Below are 15,438 nucleotides of genomic sequence, written 5' to 3' on the forward strand. Positions count from 1 at the left end.
AGTGAAGTGAGCAGAACCAAGAGAGAATTGTACACAGCAACAAGATTATGTGATGAGCATTTGTGATGAATTTGGGTCTGTTCAACAATGAGGTGATTCAAGGTAATTCCAATAGACCTGCAATGGAAAGAGCCATTCACATCCAAAGAGAGAAAATTACAGAAATTGAGTGGATCAAAGTATAGTATTTTCTTTTTTTTTTTTCCTTATCCTTCAAGTGTTTCTTTTTTATTATTATTATTAAAAAAAAAGCATAGTATTTTCATCTTTTATTGTTGTTGTTGTTGTTTCTTTGCTTGTTTTTTTTTCTTTCTCATATTTGTTTCTTTTTGATCTGATCTTTTTTTTTTTGCACAGCATGATGTTTAAAAGAATTACCCATGTTTAACTTATATTGCATTGCTTGCTATCTAGAGAAGGAGGTAGGAGGAAAAGAGAGAAAAAAATCTGCAACATAGGGTTTTGCAAATATGAATATTAAAAACTATCTTTACATATATTTGGAAAAATAAAATACTATGTTAAAAGAAATGTAAAATTCAATTAGAAGTTAATGAAAATGAGGATGTGCTTTTTTTTCATCCAAATTCCAAGGATTCAATATTAAAACCCCCTGATTTAGATCTACTCCACTATTTCACAAGTAGCACTGAGTTGATTCCAGCAAATCAACACCTATTTCAAACCTTCCCTTCTCAAGACCATATCCTTCTCCTTTCTCTCAACAGAGCACCTTAATTCATACTTCACTGAAAAAATAAGTTTTCCCCCATTTCAAACTTCAAATCGCTTCAATTTCATCCCCTATTCTCTACTGTATTGCTCCAGAGATAGTCTTTCTTGCCAATTCCAGTCTGTTATCACCTCAATCCTATTAACCTCCCATCTTCTCCTTCTAATTTTTAACCTTTTCTTCACTAGTTTTCTCTGCTACAAACATGTCCAGATCTCCCTCCCTTTAAAAAAAAAAAAAACTTCACTTGACCCTTCCATCCCTTCAAACTATTAATTTATATTACCTCATTTTCACACCAAATTTCTACCCAAAAGAACCCTTTTAATGCTAATTACCTTCATGTCCTCACATCTCATTCACTTTTCAATTTCTTGCAATCTACCTTCAATCTCTATCAAAGGACACAGCTCTCTCGAAGGATGTCGGTGATCTATTGGGAGCTGCTAAGTCCATTAGCCTTATTGGCACTTCTCCTCTGTGACTTCCTTACAACCCCTGCGCAGTCCACCATCCCTCCTTATGGCCGAATCTTTATTTCTTGGATTTGGGGGAGGGATGACCCTGTTCTCCCCTGGTTCTTCTCCTACCTGACCCATCTTTTCTCAATCTCCTGTGCATCCAATCCTACTCACCATCCACCCCCAAAGCTCTGTCGTTCACTTTCCTTCCACTGCTCTCTACAGTCTCTTCCAACAATCTCCCCAACTTCTGAGGAGTCAAGTATCATCTCTATATATTCAGTAAATAATTAAGTGCCAATTGTGTATGCACTGGATACACAAAGAAAAGCAAAAGACAGCTCTTGAACGCAAGGAACTTGCATTCAAATAGAGGGGAAAAAACATGCTAGCCATTATATATATCCTGTAACTGTGTACAGAATAAACTGGAAAGAACTATTAGAGGGAAGGCATTAGAATGAAGAAGGACCAGAAAAGGCTTTTCTGTAGAACAGGGGTCCTCAAACTACGGCCTGCGGACCAGATGCAGCAGCTGAGGACAATTATCCCCCTCACCCAGGGCTATGAAGTTTCTTTATTTAAAGGCCCACAAAACAAAGTTTTTGTTTTTACTGTAGTCCGGTCCTCCAACAGTCTGGGAGACAGTGAACTGGCCCCCTATTTAAAAAGTTTGAGGACCCCTGCTGTAGAAGGTAAGATTTTATCCGAGATTTGAGGGAAACCAGGAGACAACGAATAGGAAATAGCGAAAAACAATGAAACTGCCCAGACCTGGAAGATGGAATATCTTATATGAAGAAGAGCAAGAAGACCAGGGTCACATCACTGATGGGAAGATGGACAGGGGAGAGGGAAGAACATGGAAAGTGTAAGAAGAACAGAAAGAGGGACAGCTAGGTGATGCAAGTGGAGAGAGCACCAGCCCTAAAGTCAGGAGCACCCGAGTTCAAACCTTAACATTTCCTAGCTGTGTGACCCTGGGCAAGTCACTTAACCTCAACTGTGCCTCAGCAAACAAACAAAGAACTAAGAAGAATGGAAAGTCTTACGTGGGGGAATTATCAAGGGCAAAAAGGGGGGGGGGGGTGTTCTGGCAGTAATAGGAAACCACTGGAGTTTATCATACAGATGAGGCTAATATCCATCTCTCAACTCGTTCCTGTGCTCCAGCTGGTAGTATTTCTGAGTACCTCTTAGATCTTTCCACCTGGACATCTCACAGGCTTTTCACATTCAACATGCCCAAAATTTCTCCCTAAGTCTACTCCTCTTCCTAACTTCCATATTTTTACTGAGTGCCACCATTCCTAACAATAGTCAAAATATTACATAATTCTTTAATCTCACTCAAACGCCTTCACAATGTAATAATAATAGCTAGTATCTGCACAGCGTTTTAAAGTTTGCTAAGCACCTAACAAAACAATGTTTTACCTTCACAATAATTCTATGCTATTTTGTTCACTCATTTCAGTAGAGTCCAACTTTTCATGATCCTATTTAGGTTTTCTTGGCAATTTTATCAAAGTGGTTTGCCATTTCCATCTCCAACTCCTCTGGCAGATGAGGAAACTGAGGCAAATAGGACTTAGTGAAAATCATGTAGCTAGTAACTCAGGTCTTCCTGACTCCAAATCCAGGGTTCTGGCCACTTAGCTACAGTCCTTCTCAAGTCCCTCTCCTTCTTTCCATTCATCTCAATAACATTTAGTACAGGTTCTCATCCCATTTTAAATGAGATATTAAAATCAAATTGCTTGCAGTTTTGGGGAGGAAAGAGAGAGAAAAACTTAGAATACAAGGTTCTACAAAGGTTCTGAATGTTGAAAACTATCTTTGCATGTATTTGGAAAAATAAAATACTATTTTTAAAAATGAAATATTACAATAAACTTCTTGGTTGGTTTCCCTGAAAACAACCTCTCCCCTCTCCAATCCATCTGGATTGCTGCTTAAAGTGGCATTTCTAAAACACAATCTGACCATGTCATTTCTCTGCTCCAGAAGTTTCACTGGATCCTTATTACTTTCAGAACAAAATATAAATTTTTTGGTTTGGCATTTAAAGACCTCCACAATCTGACTCTAGTCTTTCTTTCCAGGCTGAAAAAAAAGAAATAAAAAATAAAATTACATACACACACACACACACACACACACACACACACACACAGACTGGTGTCTTTCAAGTATTCTACTCTACAATCCAACTAGTCTCTTTGCTCTACTCATGCTCTACTCATGACACCATTTGTTCAAATGTCTTCCCATAATTGACATGGAGAAAAACCTTGCTGAGTGATGCAAAACAAATATTCTATTCATTTAGCAAATGAGAAGACAGGCATAAAGGCTGTGACTTCCTTGAGTTACATGGGCTGTGAGAGGAGGAACTAGGATTCAAAACCATGTGTCCTGAGCTGTCCTTTCCCCACAAGATTATGAGGGACACATTTTAGAAATGTGGAAGTGATGAGAGCTGTTTAGAATGAGGCAGACAGACTACACAGGCCATTCCTTTCATCAGTCTCGATGCCCTTGATCTTCCCCATAACTCAGTTCTGTGGAGCTATTTTGATATGAAAACTGTGACCTCCAATATGGTATCTTGTCAAGCCAGATGAATTTGTAGTCAGAAGACCTATGCTGGAATTCCAGCTCTGTTACTTAATATTTGGCCAACCATGGCCAAGTCAGTTCACTCCTATGAATATTCATTTCCTTATTTATAAAATGAAGGTAGTAGACTAACTGATTTTTAAAATCCCTTCTAGCTTTCAAATGACCATCCTATTATCAGCTAAAGATTTGGGCCCACAAACATCAAATATATAAATGACAGAAAGTCTGAGACAGCTATTAATGTTAGTCTTTGCAGCTATTATAAGCTACAGTTTAGATACACTAATAAGTTTTCAATAAAGGAAAAAGCTTATGCTGAGAGAATTTTTTAAAACCACAATTAGGGATTGGTTAAAAAGGTATAAAAGGAAAAGAGAAGCTGGGCTAAAAGACAAGATCAAAAAAATCTGTATTACTCCTTTATCACTTTCAAATAAGATTTAACTAAGTGAGGGCAGCAATACAGATTAAAACCCACAAATGTAAGACAGAACACAGCTAATTTTTAATCATTTCAGACTGAAGCTAAAGTTTGAGTCTGAATTTTTTTCAAAGTCTGTGGTGAGAGTTCTCTACTCAATCTTGGCAGGAGTCCCAAACAAGTGTCCCTCATTGGTTCTCCTCGTCCTACAAAATACAAGAAAATAAAGAGCTGAGCCAAAGCTTAAAACTACAATAATCCAGCAAGGTAGGAAGCTCCCAGTTTTCCTAAGGAGCTAGCCAAGTTTTGTAAAGCACTTGTGTTTTAGCCAAAGCTTTTATCTTTAACTACAACACCAGCCTCCCTCCCCCAAAAGTTGGATAGAAAATTGATTTCTCATTCAATTGACCATAATCCCAGATCCATGTAATTCACAGAGATATGAAATGCATGACACAATCATTTTTAACTCCTCCACCTTTATGATTTCTTCTTGGCAACACTGAATTCAATCACTTTAGCTTGGATACCACAAAAGGGATTTTTAATACCCTGGGCAAAATTCTGCAAAGTCCATCCCTCAGAGACTTGAGGAATCTCAGATGAGATGCTTTGATTTTCCCAAATGCAGAATGTACAAAATCACATGGCCCTTCCTGCAGAGCAGCCTGTTGGGAAGCTCAAAAGGCAAACACATGAAGTGCCTACCCAGTTTATCTGGCACATAACCCTCCTACCAAGCACCTTTTAAAAAGAAAGGGGGGGAGGCGGAAAGGAGGCAGTTCAACCGAAATTACAGGCTGTCATGACACCTCAATATCAAAAACTGAAAACCTTGTTCCACAAGAGAGTAAGGTTTTTATTCCCAATCCCGTTACTAAGCAACTATAACAAAGGCTGCAGGAGGTCTCTGGATCCCAATGCAGTTAAGGGCAAAAATCTGATTTAAAAAAAAAAAAAAAGAGGAGACTTCTTACTTTGGAAATCTTTAACATTAAAAAAAAGCAAAAGACAATGTGGGATCAAATGGCCAAACTGTGTATTAGGGAATGGGTTGTAACCATTCTTTAAAAGTTACAGAAGGCACATAAAATTACAGCTTCCACATCGGTTTCCATTTTGATTAAGTTATAAAAGATTTCGAAAACAATCAGTAATGACAATTTCCATGATTAGTTTCTTAAGGTATTCCCACATATCACTCTTAATGAATATTTTTTTAATGACTTTAAAAGGATCTCTTCCTGGCCCTCCCCACCAAACAAATTCTCAAATCAAATTCTTTGTTTACATAAGCTACTTGGTAAACAACTTTCAATTTTTAAATGTTGGTTCACAATTGAACCAGGATGGAGAAAAGAAAGGACACCACTGGATAACACACTGTTCCTTTGGAAAGAATGATTTCAGAAGCAAAGTATATACATTCCTAGCCACTCCCTGAAGTTCAGACAATGACAGCTTTGCAATTGTCAGTTCTTTTTTCAAACTCAGACTATACAATGTGGCTCACTGGAGACCAGGACTCCTCAAAAACTGGGTTAGAAATTCTGGGAGTAGTGAGGTCCAGAACCAGGATGGGATGGGTCAGGGAAGTTTCAAGGAAATTACAAGGACCAGAACTGTCAAATTTCAAGATACTATTTGGTATCAGCAGCCCACAGAACTGGAAGAATGTCCCTCGTCCGCTTCTGTTCTAGTTCCTCTTAATTAGATGCCAAATTGTGCTGTTCTGCTGTAATGCTTAAAAATTAAGATTAGAAAATTTACCTTGCTGTTCTGAAATGGAACTGACTCTATTGGTCTGGGGTTTTGTTTTTGTTTTTTATGGAGAGGTTTTCTGGAGGAAAGGAAAGAGGCATAGCTCTAAGCTAAAAAGATGATACAGGAAACAGAAAGTGAAATAAACTTACCAAGAAGTCTATAGGAATTGAAAAAAAAAGTCATTCTGCTTTACATGCATGTGATGATTTAAAAATTCTCAGAGCAACATTTTTTAGATAAGTAGGTTTCTTAAACTTGAATTTTGCTTTAAATGTTTGGGTTTTTTTTTTTATTATTATTTTATACTAGACAGAAACCAAAATCTGAACACTTCTACATGCAAAAAAAAAAAAAAAAAAAAAAAAAAGGAAAAAAAAAAAGAATTAAAAAGGAATTAACTATGAAACCAGGAATTTTATAATGTATATTTTTTTTGAGTTTTTTCACATATACTTACATTTCCCGCGTTAAATAATTGACTTTGCCTATTAAATCTCTAAACATAGTTTTGTTCTCTTCTGTGCTTTTTTAATCAAAAGCTTTCTTGAAGTACTATCTTTTTGTTTTGCTAAAACTACCTCTCATCTTGTACCCAATCTTCCACTTCCCACTTCAAATAAAAAAAAAAAACAAAAACCCTTTTTCTTGTGACAAGTTATCAAAGTCTCACAAAGTAGATGCAAATATTGGTCATATCCTCTTTTTGTTAATATCAGTTGATGAAAGTGTTCAGTAATATAAATTTTCCTAAAGATCATTTTGGTTCAAATCTCAAAAGTGTAAATACATATGATGGCCTGACATTTTCTACAATGAAATGTATCTATCATTTTGATGATTTGTTCTTTGGTCTATTATTTTTAGCATTAAATGATTCATTCTACATTTAAAATCAAACTTTTCCTCAAAGGGTCTGTATTGATTACATGTGACAATAACACTGTGACAATACAGGATATACTAAATATTTCTGCTTTCTTATATTTATTTTGAGATTTTTCATGCTCTGGCACACAGTCAAAATTTGTAAAGGTATCATGTACAGCTGATATACATACATACATATGTGTATATATAAAGGTACACATGTCCTAGTTTCCTTCAAGAATCAAATTTCACCTCTTGCAGCAGGCCTTTCCAGGCCCTCCCCCACTGGTAACATAACTGTCCATCCACTCAGTATATATATCTTACATATACATGTAGTTGTTAATGGCTATCTCCTCCATTAGAATGTGAGTTCTTTTAGAACAGAAACTATGTTTTTATCTTTTTTGTAAATTTAGCACGTGGCACAGTGCCTACCACATAGTAGGCACTTAAAAATGCTTGTTGAATGAAAAATAGATTTATGCTCCCTTTCTCCCCATTTTTATGTTCTCATCCACCCAAATTATGAGACATCATAGATAGTACCCTCTTCTTCATTTATCCCAAAGTATTTACCTTCTCATTTAAAAAAATTTTTTTCAACTAACATTTATTTTTCTTTCAAACTAGTTTTCTTTCAAACTTCAAATATGTTATTCTTCATCATAAATTCATCATGCCTATGGAAAGAAGTGGGTAACATACTTTATAGCCAATACTCTAAAATTCTGAATAAACATCGAGTTGGTCAGTTTTTTTAATTTTTCCAACTAATTATTCTTTATAATATTACTATTATTGTATTGTTCTCCTACTTTTGCTCCCTTTACTTTGAATTTAAGACATACAAGTCTTTCCAAGGTTTTTTTTGAAACTATCATTTCCTACACACAATTTGGCACAATCGATACCGCATTAAACCTGGATAGAAGAAAATATGAAATTAAATCTGGCTTCAGACACAATATTTGTGTTACCCTAATAAGTAACTTAAACTCTCATTTGCCTCAGTTTCCTCATCCATAAAAGAGGGGTATTAACTATTTTTACTTTCCTACGCTGTCACAAAGATCTGATGATCTTTGCATGCTTAAAGAACTCTACCTATACAAATGCTACTGTGACTATATACAATAATATATAAAGGTTGTATAGGTGCTTGCTACTGCCATTAATATTATTACATTCACATACCATGATTTGGTCATTATTTTGTGAGTTTTTCTTTTGGTCTATATATGGAAATGTGTCTTACGCGATTACATATATATACAATCTAAATCAAAATGCTTACTGTGTTGGGGAGAGGGGAAAAAATGTGGAACAAAAATTTTTTTTAATTAACGTTAAGATTTGTCTTTATGTGTAGTTAGAAAAAAACAAAATTTAGAAAAAATAAAATTATCATTTTAAAAAAAGAGACTTTGCAAATTTCAGTGTCCTCAGATCTACCTAGATGTCCATCTGTAGTCTGGGTACGATTATGGTCTTTCACTCCCTATAAAGCTCTCATTCCCCCTAAGGACACAGAGCTACTTTGATCTTCTGACCCATTCAGCCAGACTCATGCTGGATTTACTAGCAGTCCGTCTCTTCCAGGGTTTCTATCTCTTCTGTGTAATCCTACACTGGATTCAGAAGCTTACTAATGCTTCTCTTTGGATAATCTAATGCCCTTTTTAGATCACTGCGAGGGCATAGATGAGGCAGGATTACACTTCCAGGGGAGTTTGGTAGCAGTGAACTGAATGCTGGGCCTGAAGCCAGGAAAATCTGAGTTCAAATGTGGTCTCAAACACTAAGCAAGTCACTTAAACTCTCTAGGCCTTTAGTTTGCTTATCTGCAAAATAGGGATAAAAATAGTGATCTACCTCCCAGAGTTGTTGCATGAATAAAATGAGACATTTGTATGTGCTCAGTGCTAGGCAGATATTAGGGATTATATAAATGCTAGCTATCAACTTTACTAATATCATTATTATTATCCTCTGTGCCTTTTCACACCATTACACTGACAGCAATTATTTAATGACTTTAATGTTCTGAACAATATTAAGTTACACCTTTAGAAAACAGATGAACTTTTCATAATTGATCTTTCTAGTAGCAGAGCTTTAACAAATATGGTCACCTCTATCACTGTTCTCTTGCTAATAATAAATAATAATACAATTTCAGGTGAACAAGCCAGAAGACCAAAACAACCCCACATAACTAGTACAACCTTAGAGGAGAATAAAAAACTAAGAGACAAACAGCACTGACTGGGGACAAGTGGTATATCTTTATCTTCAGAGGGATTAAAAAATATTAGCCAACCTTTGTGGGGCAATCTGTACATGAAAGGTGACTATCTTTAGACTCTATTAAAAGAAAAGTTCTAGAAGTCATTTCTGCTCCTATTAATCATTAAACTCCTACAATAAGCATACTTCCAAAATAGAGATTTAATCTTATGGGCAACTAGGTGGTGCAATGAATACAGGACTAGGCCCAAAGGCAGAAAGCTCTGAGTTCAAATCCAAGCTCAGACATTCACTAGTTCAGTAACCCTGGACAAGTCATTTAACTTTTGTTTCCCTTGTTTTTCCTCAACTATAAAATGAGGATAATATCTGCACCTACCTTACAAGGTTGTTATAAAGGATCAAATGAGATAATATTTTAAACAAAACAAAACAAAAAACTGAAGGTTAGCACAGTGCCTGGCACAAAATAGTCATTAAATAAATGCTTATTTCCAATCCTACCCTCTTAATTTGGTCAAATTTCTGAAAGCCAGTGAAAAATCACAGTGACTCAAAGCCCAATTCTGGGGGCTTCTGAGAAACAGACAAACTAATTCATTGCAAATTTCATATTGGTACATTGTAAACCAGCCCAGTGAACCTGATGTCACAACAAAAAATGACAGCTTGCATTGTTGGTGCTGACTTGCAAGAGTATAGGTAATGTCCTCACCTGGGGGTAATACAATATCACAAGGTCAGTCTCTATCCCTCTTAGCTAAAGCACGAGGCTCTAAAGCTTAAGTGGTTATTCTTGGAAGACCTTGCAAAGAGAATATCATTTCCCAATGCTGAGCAACCTCTCATCCCATCAACTCTCCTCCCCATGGCTACAATTCAGACTATTCCAACGCCTACTCCCATGCTCCCTCATCCCCATCCACCTCAATACTACCATACTCACAATGTCCCCCTTCAGATTTGCACGCCCTCTTCACTATGGCCTCTGGAACACACTCTCTATAATTAAGAAATTATTTCAAAACTCTTCTTTCAGAATTTGACCAACTGGCATTAAATGAGAAGCGTCTCCTCCGAAGGAACACAGCATTCCAGGCCCGCTTCACCTGTACAGGCCGTACCTTCTCCCATATCCCCTGACCCCAGCACTTTTACACATTTGGCAATCTCCTCTTGTTCAGGAGTCAAATTCACCACCCAATTCAGACTGTGGTATTTTTGCTGACCCCACCCAAGATCCTGTCTTCTTTCTCAATAAAGGTCAGTGTTTCATCATTATTCTCTCTAGACACCCAAACTCTTGACTTTATGCTGAAAGACATGAAACTATATGTAACTGTTCCCTTCCTTCTCCTCAACTGGATCAGTTCCCCGGCCTGTAACTCTCATTCCCCCTTAGATATACCAAAGATAGTCACCCCTTGCATTCTGCCATCAATGTCACTCCACACGTCCGTGGTTCAAGAACTCCGAAGTTCCTTTGTCCATCTTCGTCTCATTCTTCCCAAATCTTATTCTCTGTGCTCTCCAACACCCAACAGGACGTCTCCACATGCTCCACATGTCAGAATTGTGTAAGCACTCAGCCACTCTCAGGACATTCTTCTTCCCTTCTCATCTTTAAATCAGGTTAAGTGAGCAGGCCAACTGTTCGTTCTGCTCAGCTCCTGAAGCCCTCTGCTCTCCCCAAGTCATGACCTTCCTTGCAGGCCCTCAAAGCTCTCATCTGGACTGCTGGAGTAGCCTCCTTTTTGGTCTCCCCAGCTTAAACCTCTCTCCAGGACTACGATCCTTCATTTAGCAGTCAAAGCAGTTTTCCTAAAACAAAGTTGTGATCTCATACACAGGTCTCTTATTCCATATTGCCTCAAAAAACTGATCTAAAATCAAATGGCCAAAACTTTATACCTCTCAATTGGACACTTAAGTCTTTCCACAACCTAGCCCCTTCCTAGATTTTCAATCTTCTTTCACTTCATTGACTCCTCGAGTTCCATGTTAGAGTCAGAGAACAGCATGCTGTTCATCTCCATGCCTCTGCACCCAGGGTCCCAAACATCTGAAATGTGCCCCTCCCTCCTCTCCGCCATCTCTCAGAAACACTAGTTTCCTCCAAGGCTCAGTCAAACATGCCCTTCGTCAGGAAGCTTCCATGTTCCACTCAACTGCTAGAATACTGCCTCCCAAACCGTACTTCATTCATGTATCTTACCTTCCAGATTTACTAATTTGTGTGTGTTGTTTCCTGTCCTTGGAACATAAGCTGCTTAGGATAAGGGTTATTCATTTTACACCCCATACTTACCATAGGGCCTTACATCTAGACCAACTGATCAGCAATTTACCTTTCCTTGAGGGCCTTTTTGGGAAACTGTCAGAAGTTAATTTCTGATTAACCAAAGGCATGAAGCATATATTACCCTAAAGTTCCTTTTAACTCCTGAGATTCTATGGCTCTCAGGCTGTGAGAGAACTGGATCTAGAGTCAGGAAAAGCAAAGTTTAAATCCAGCTTCAGTGCCTTACTACCTCAGTAAGCCTTATGTTTAACTCAGTTTATTCAATTCTAAAATGAGGAGCATAATAGCACCCACCTCTCCGAGTTGTTGTGAGTTTTTTTAAAAAAGTTTTGGAAACCTTAAGGCTCTAGTATGAATGTTTGTATTTTATTTTAAAGCCACATATTTCACTGGTATGGGTATTCCTTCCATTAACATATCTTACACTCTCTCTATGACTTGGGAGATGGTATACATTTCACATGAACAAACACATACGCCACAAAACTATGTTTAATTGGAACAATCAGAAAAGGCACTTGGAATTATAGTAAACTTTCAAAGAAATGATATATTATTGGAAGTGTGCTAATCTTGGGCTTAGGATAACTAGGTTTAAGTCCTGACTTGGTATAATCATATTATATACAGGTATAACCATACTTGACTTAGAATGATTATACTCCTAAGCAAGTCACAACTTCTATCAGACTCAGATTCTTCATCTGTAAAATGAGGATTATACACAATTTATTCTAAATTACAGGGTTATTGGGAGGTTCAAACAACACATGTAACATCCCATGCCAATTTTAAGTCTACAGACCAAAATTAGTTATTATTATCATTACTGCTTTCTAACACTTTCAGAAATACCAAAAGCGGACAAAATATGGCTAAACAAGCACTGACTTTGATGAAGCAACAAAGAATCATTTATAATTAACATGACTTTTTAAACACACAAAGCAATACTATATTTTCAAATTTGTAAATAAGACTACTTTCAAGTAGGTAGCTACATATAAAATGTCTGGCAAATGCATATATAAATGCTTTCTTGGATATCGATTCCTCTTGTAATTTCATATTCATTTTTGTTCAGAAAAAATTATTTTCTTATAGGTCTCACAATTAGAAAATTTAGCCCAAGCTCTTCTCCAATGATCACAAATTCCAAAACTGAGTAGCAAATTAATGAAGCTCTACTGTAAAAGATATCAAATCTACACATCTATTAGCAAAAGAAAAAAAAAAGGGGGGGGGAGAGAGAAAAACACTCAATTTGGCCAGATTTAATATGGACCACTGTCTTTTTTTTATAATTGAAATATGAAGCTTAAGGAATCAATTACAGAGAAAAAATACCTGGTTGAAGGAATAAGGTTGAGTATCCCATTAAGAACATAAGTGAACTCAGCATGATTCTGTACAACAAGTGCCACCAGACCCTCACAGCAGGCAGTTCGGACCACAACATTGTCACTGCAACACTTCTCCCACAAGAGATTCAAAGCAGGAGTCTGAAATCCAAAGAACATTTCCAAATGATGTTTGATGAACAGCCCATGTGCATTCATGTGCATGCATTGTACCATCCTCCCTACCACTTATCCCTAAGTGAAGGCAGGAACTCTCTTTTGTTCCAGTATTCAGCACGGCGTCTAACATACAGTAGGAGTTTAATAAATGTTAACAAAGAACAATATCAATAATATTGATCCATCAACAGCAAAACATTTTTCCAAATATAAGCAGATTCATATTCATAAAGCAGGCGTCTCTTACCTGATTTTGACCACAACAACCAAAGCCATTATTATCTCTTCCTATTCTTTTTTACTCCATGTTGTCTCTCTATGAATGCCCAATACACCCTGTGGCTCCCCACTTTTGTTCAATTGCTTCTACTCCTACTATCTAGAATGCCATTTTCTCCAATCCTTCAATGACCCCATTCCAATTGTCTCAAATACTCTCCTTGTTGAACAGAGCCAGAATTTCCTTCACTCTGATTCAGGATACTTTGTACATTTCTCATAATACTTATAAATTATACAATGTAGGAGAACTTTCTGGGAACACATTTTATATTCCCTTTTAAAGTATAAGAGAATAGAAACTAAGTCGTATTCTTTTTCAGACCTCCAGAAAACCAAGCACAATAGGTTTATATAAAATGGGGTTAAGAAAAAAAAAAATAGAACCAAATACCAATATGATTTCACTGGTAGAGGGATCTCCTGAATAAGTAAACTTTCTACTAATGCCAAGTTGGCAGCTTCCCTAAAACCTATATAGTCAAAGATAAACCAAAATCACTGAAAGGTCAAATGACCTGTCAAAGTGACAAAACCAAAATGTATCATGGACAGGATTTTCTGGTTTAGAGGCTAGCCCTCTCTCTATTCATTACTTGAGTAGTAGTCAAACTTTTTGGTCTTGGGATCACATCACACTCTTTAAAATTATTAACAACTTCCCCACAAAACTTTTATTTACGTGAGTTATGGCCATTAATAGTGACCACATATAAATTTAAATTTGCCAGAAATTTAAAATATGTATTCCTTCATTTAAATATAACAATAAGGATTTTAACATACATTTCTACCATGGTTAACATATATTGGACTACTTGCCACCTAGGGGCTGAAGTGGGGGAAAAACTGGAACACAAGGTTTTGCAAGGGTTAATGTTGAAGAATTGTCCACACATATATTTTGAAAACTAAAAAGCTTTAAAAAAAAAAAACGAAATTTTTTTAAAAAGAAAAAATAAATAGAACAATCAACTTACATGTTAACATAAACAATACTTTAAAGACATACATTCTTATATATATATATATGCATATACACTATAGTGTAGTAGTATACACTATATACACAAACATAGTGATGAGAAACAATGCTTCACATATTTTAGCAAATTTTCTTCATATCTGGCTTAAAAGAAGACAGATGAATGTCAATATTTGCTTTTGAATTCAATTGTAATATGCTGTTCTAATTGAAATATATGAAGAAAAACCAGCCTCACACAGATAGATAACTGGGAAAGGAGGAAATGTCTTCATATTATTATGACAGTAGTTTTGACCTTGATAATCCCTGGAAGAGGGGTATCTGTGTAAGACATTTTGAGAACTACATTATTCAGAGGTGTACTGGAGCCAATTCATAATGGCTTTGAAGAGCCCACTATTAAATTTCCAATGTGACCATTTATACCTTAGAAATAGACAAACATGCATACCCTTTGATCCAGCAGTGTTACTACTGGGATTATATCCCAAAGAGATTATAAAGAAGGGAAAGGGACCTGTATGTGCACGAATGTTTGTGGCAGCCCTTTTTGTAGTGGCTAGAAACTGGAAACTGAATGGATGTCCATCAGTTGGAGAATGGCTGAATAAATTGTGGTATATGAAAATTATGGAATATTACTGTTCTGTAAGAAATGACCAACAGGATGATTTCAGAAAGGCCTGGAGAGACTTACACGAACTGATGCTGAGTGAAATGAGCAGGACCAGGAGATCATTATATACTTCAACAACAATACTAGATGATGACCAGTTCTGATGGATCAGGCCATCCTCAGCAACGAGATCAACCAAATCATTTCTAATGGAGCAGTAATGAACTGAACTAGCTATGCCCAGAAAAATAACTCTGGGAGATGACTAAAAACCATTACATTAAATTTCCAATCCCTATATTTATGCACACATGCATTTTTGATTTCCTTCACAAGCTAATTGTACAATAATTCAGAGTCTGATTCTTTTTGTACAGCAAAATAATGTTTTGGTCATGTATACTTATTGTGTATCTAAGTTATATTTTAATACATTTAACATCTACTGGTCATCCTGCCATCTAGGGGAGGGGGTGGGGGGTGGGGGGGTAAGAGGTGAAAAATTGGAACAAGAGGTTTGGCAACTGTTAATGCTGTAAAGTAAAGTTACCCATGTATAAATCCTGTAAATAAAAGGCTATTAAATAAATAAAAAAAAAAGAAGAAGAAGAA

The 15,438-nt window shown here is 36.5% G+C and overlaps 1 protein-coding gene across 5 annotated transcripts in view; it reads right to left on the minus strand.

Moving 5' to 3' along the window:
* FOCAD (focadhesin) overlaps positions 1-15,438 on the minus strand; it is a 352,199-nt gene that overhangs the window by 308,731 nt on the left and 28,030 nt on the right. For all 5 annotated transcript variants that reach the window (XM_031969053.1, XM_031969044.1, XM_031969047.1 and 2 more), the window contains exon 4: positions 12,771-12,925. In XM_031969053.1, the coding sequence (XP_031824913.1) occupies positions 12,771-12,925 (155 nt within the window). The remainder of the gene's footprint in view (positions 1-12,770; positions 12,926-15,438) is intronic.

Source organism: Sarcophilus harrisii, chromosome 1 (genome assembly GCF_902635505.1).
Source record: "Sarcophilus harrisii chromosome 1, mSarHar1.11, whole genome shotgun sequence".
NCBI classification, from domain to species: domain Eukaryota; kingdom Metazoa; phylum Chordata; class Mammalia; order Dasyuromorphia; family Dasyuridae; genus Sarcophilus; species Sarcophilus harrisii.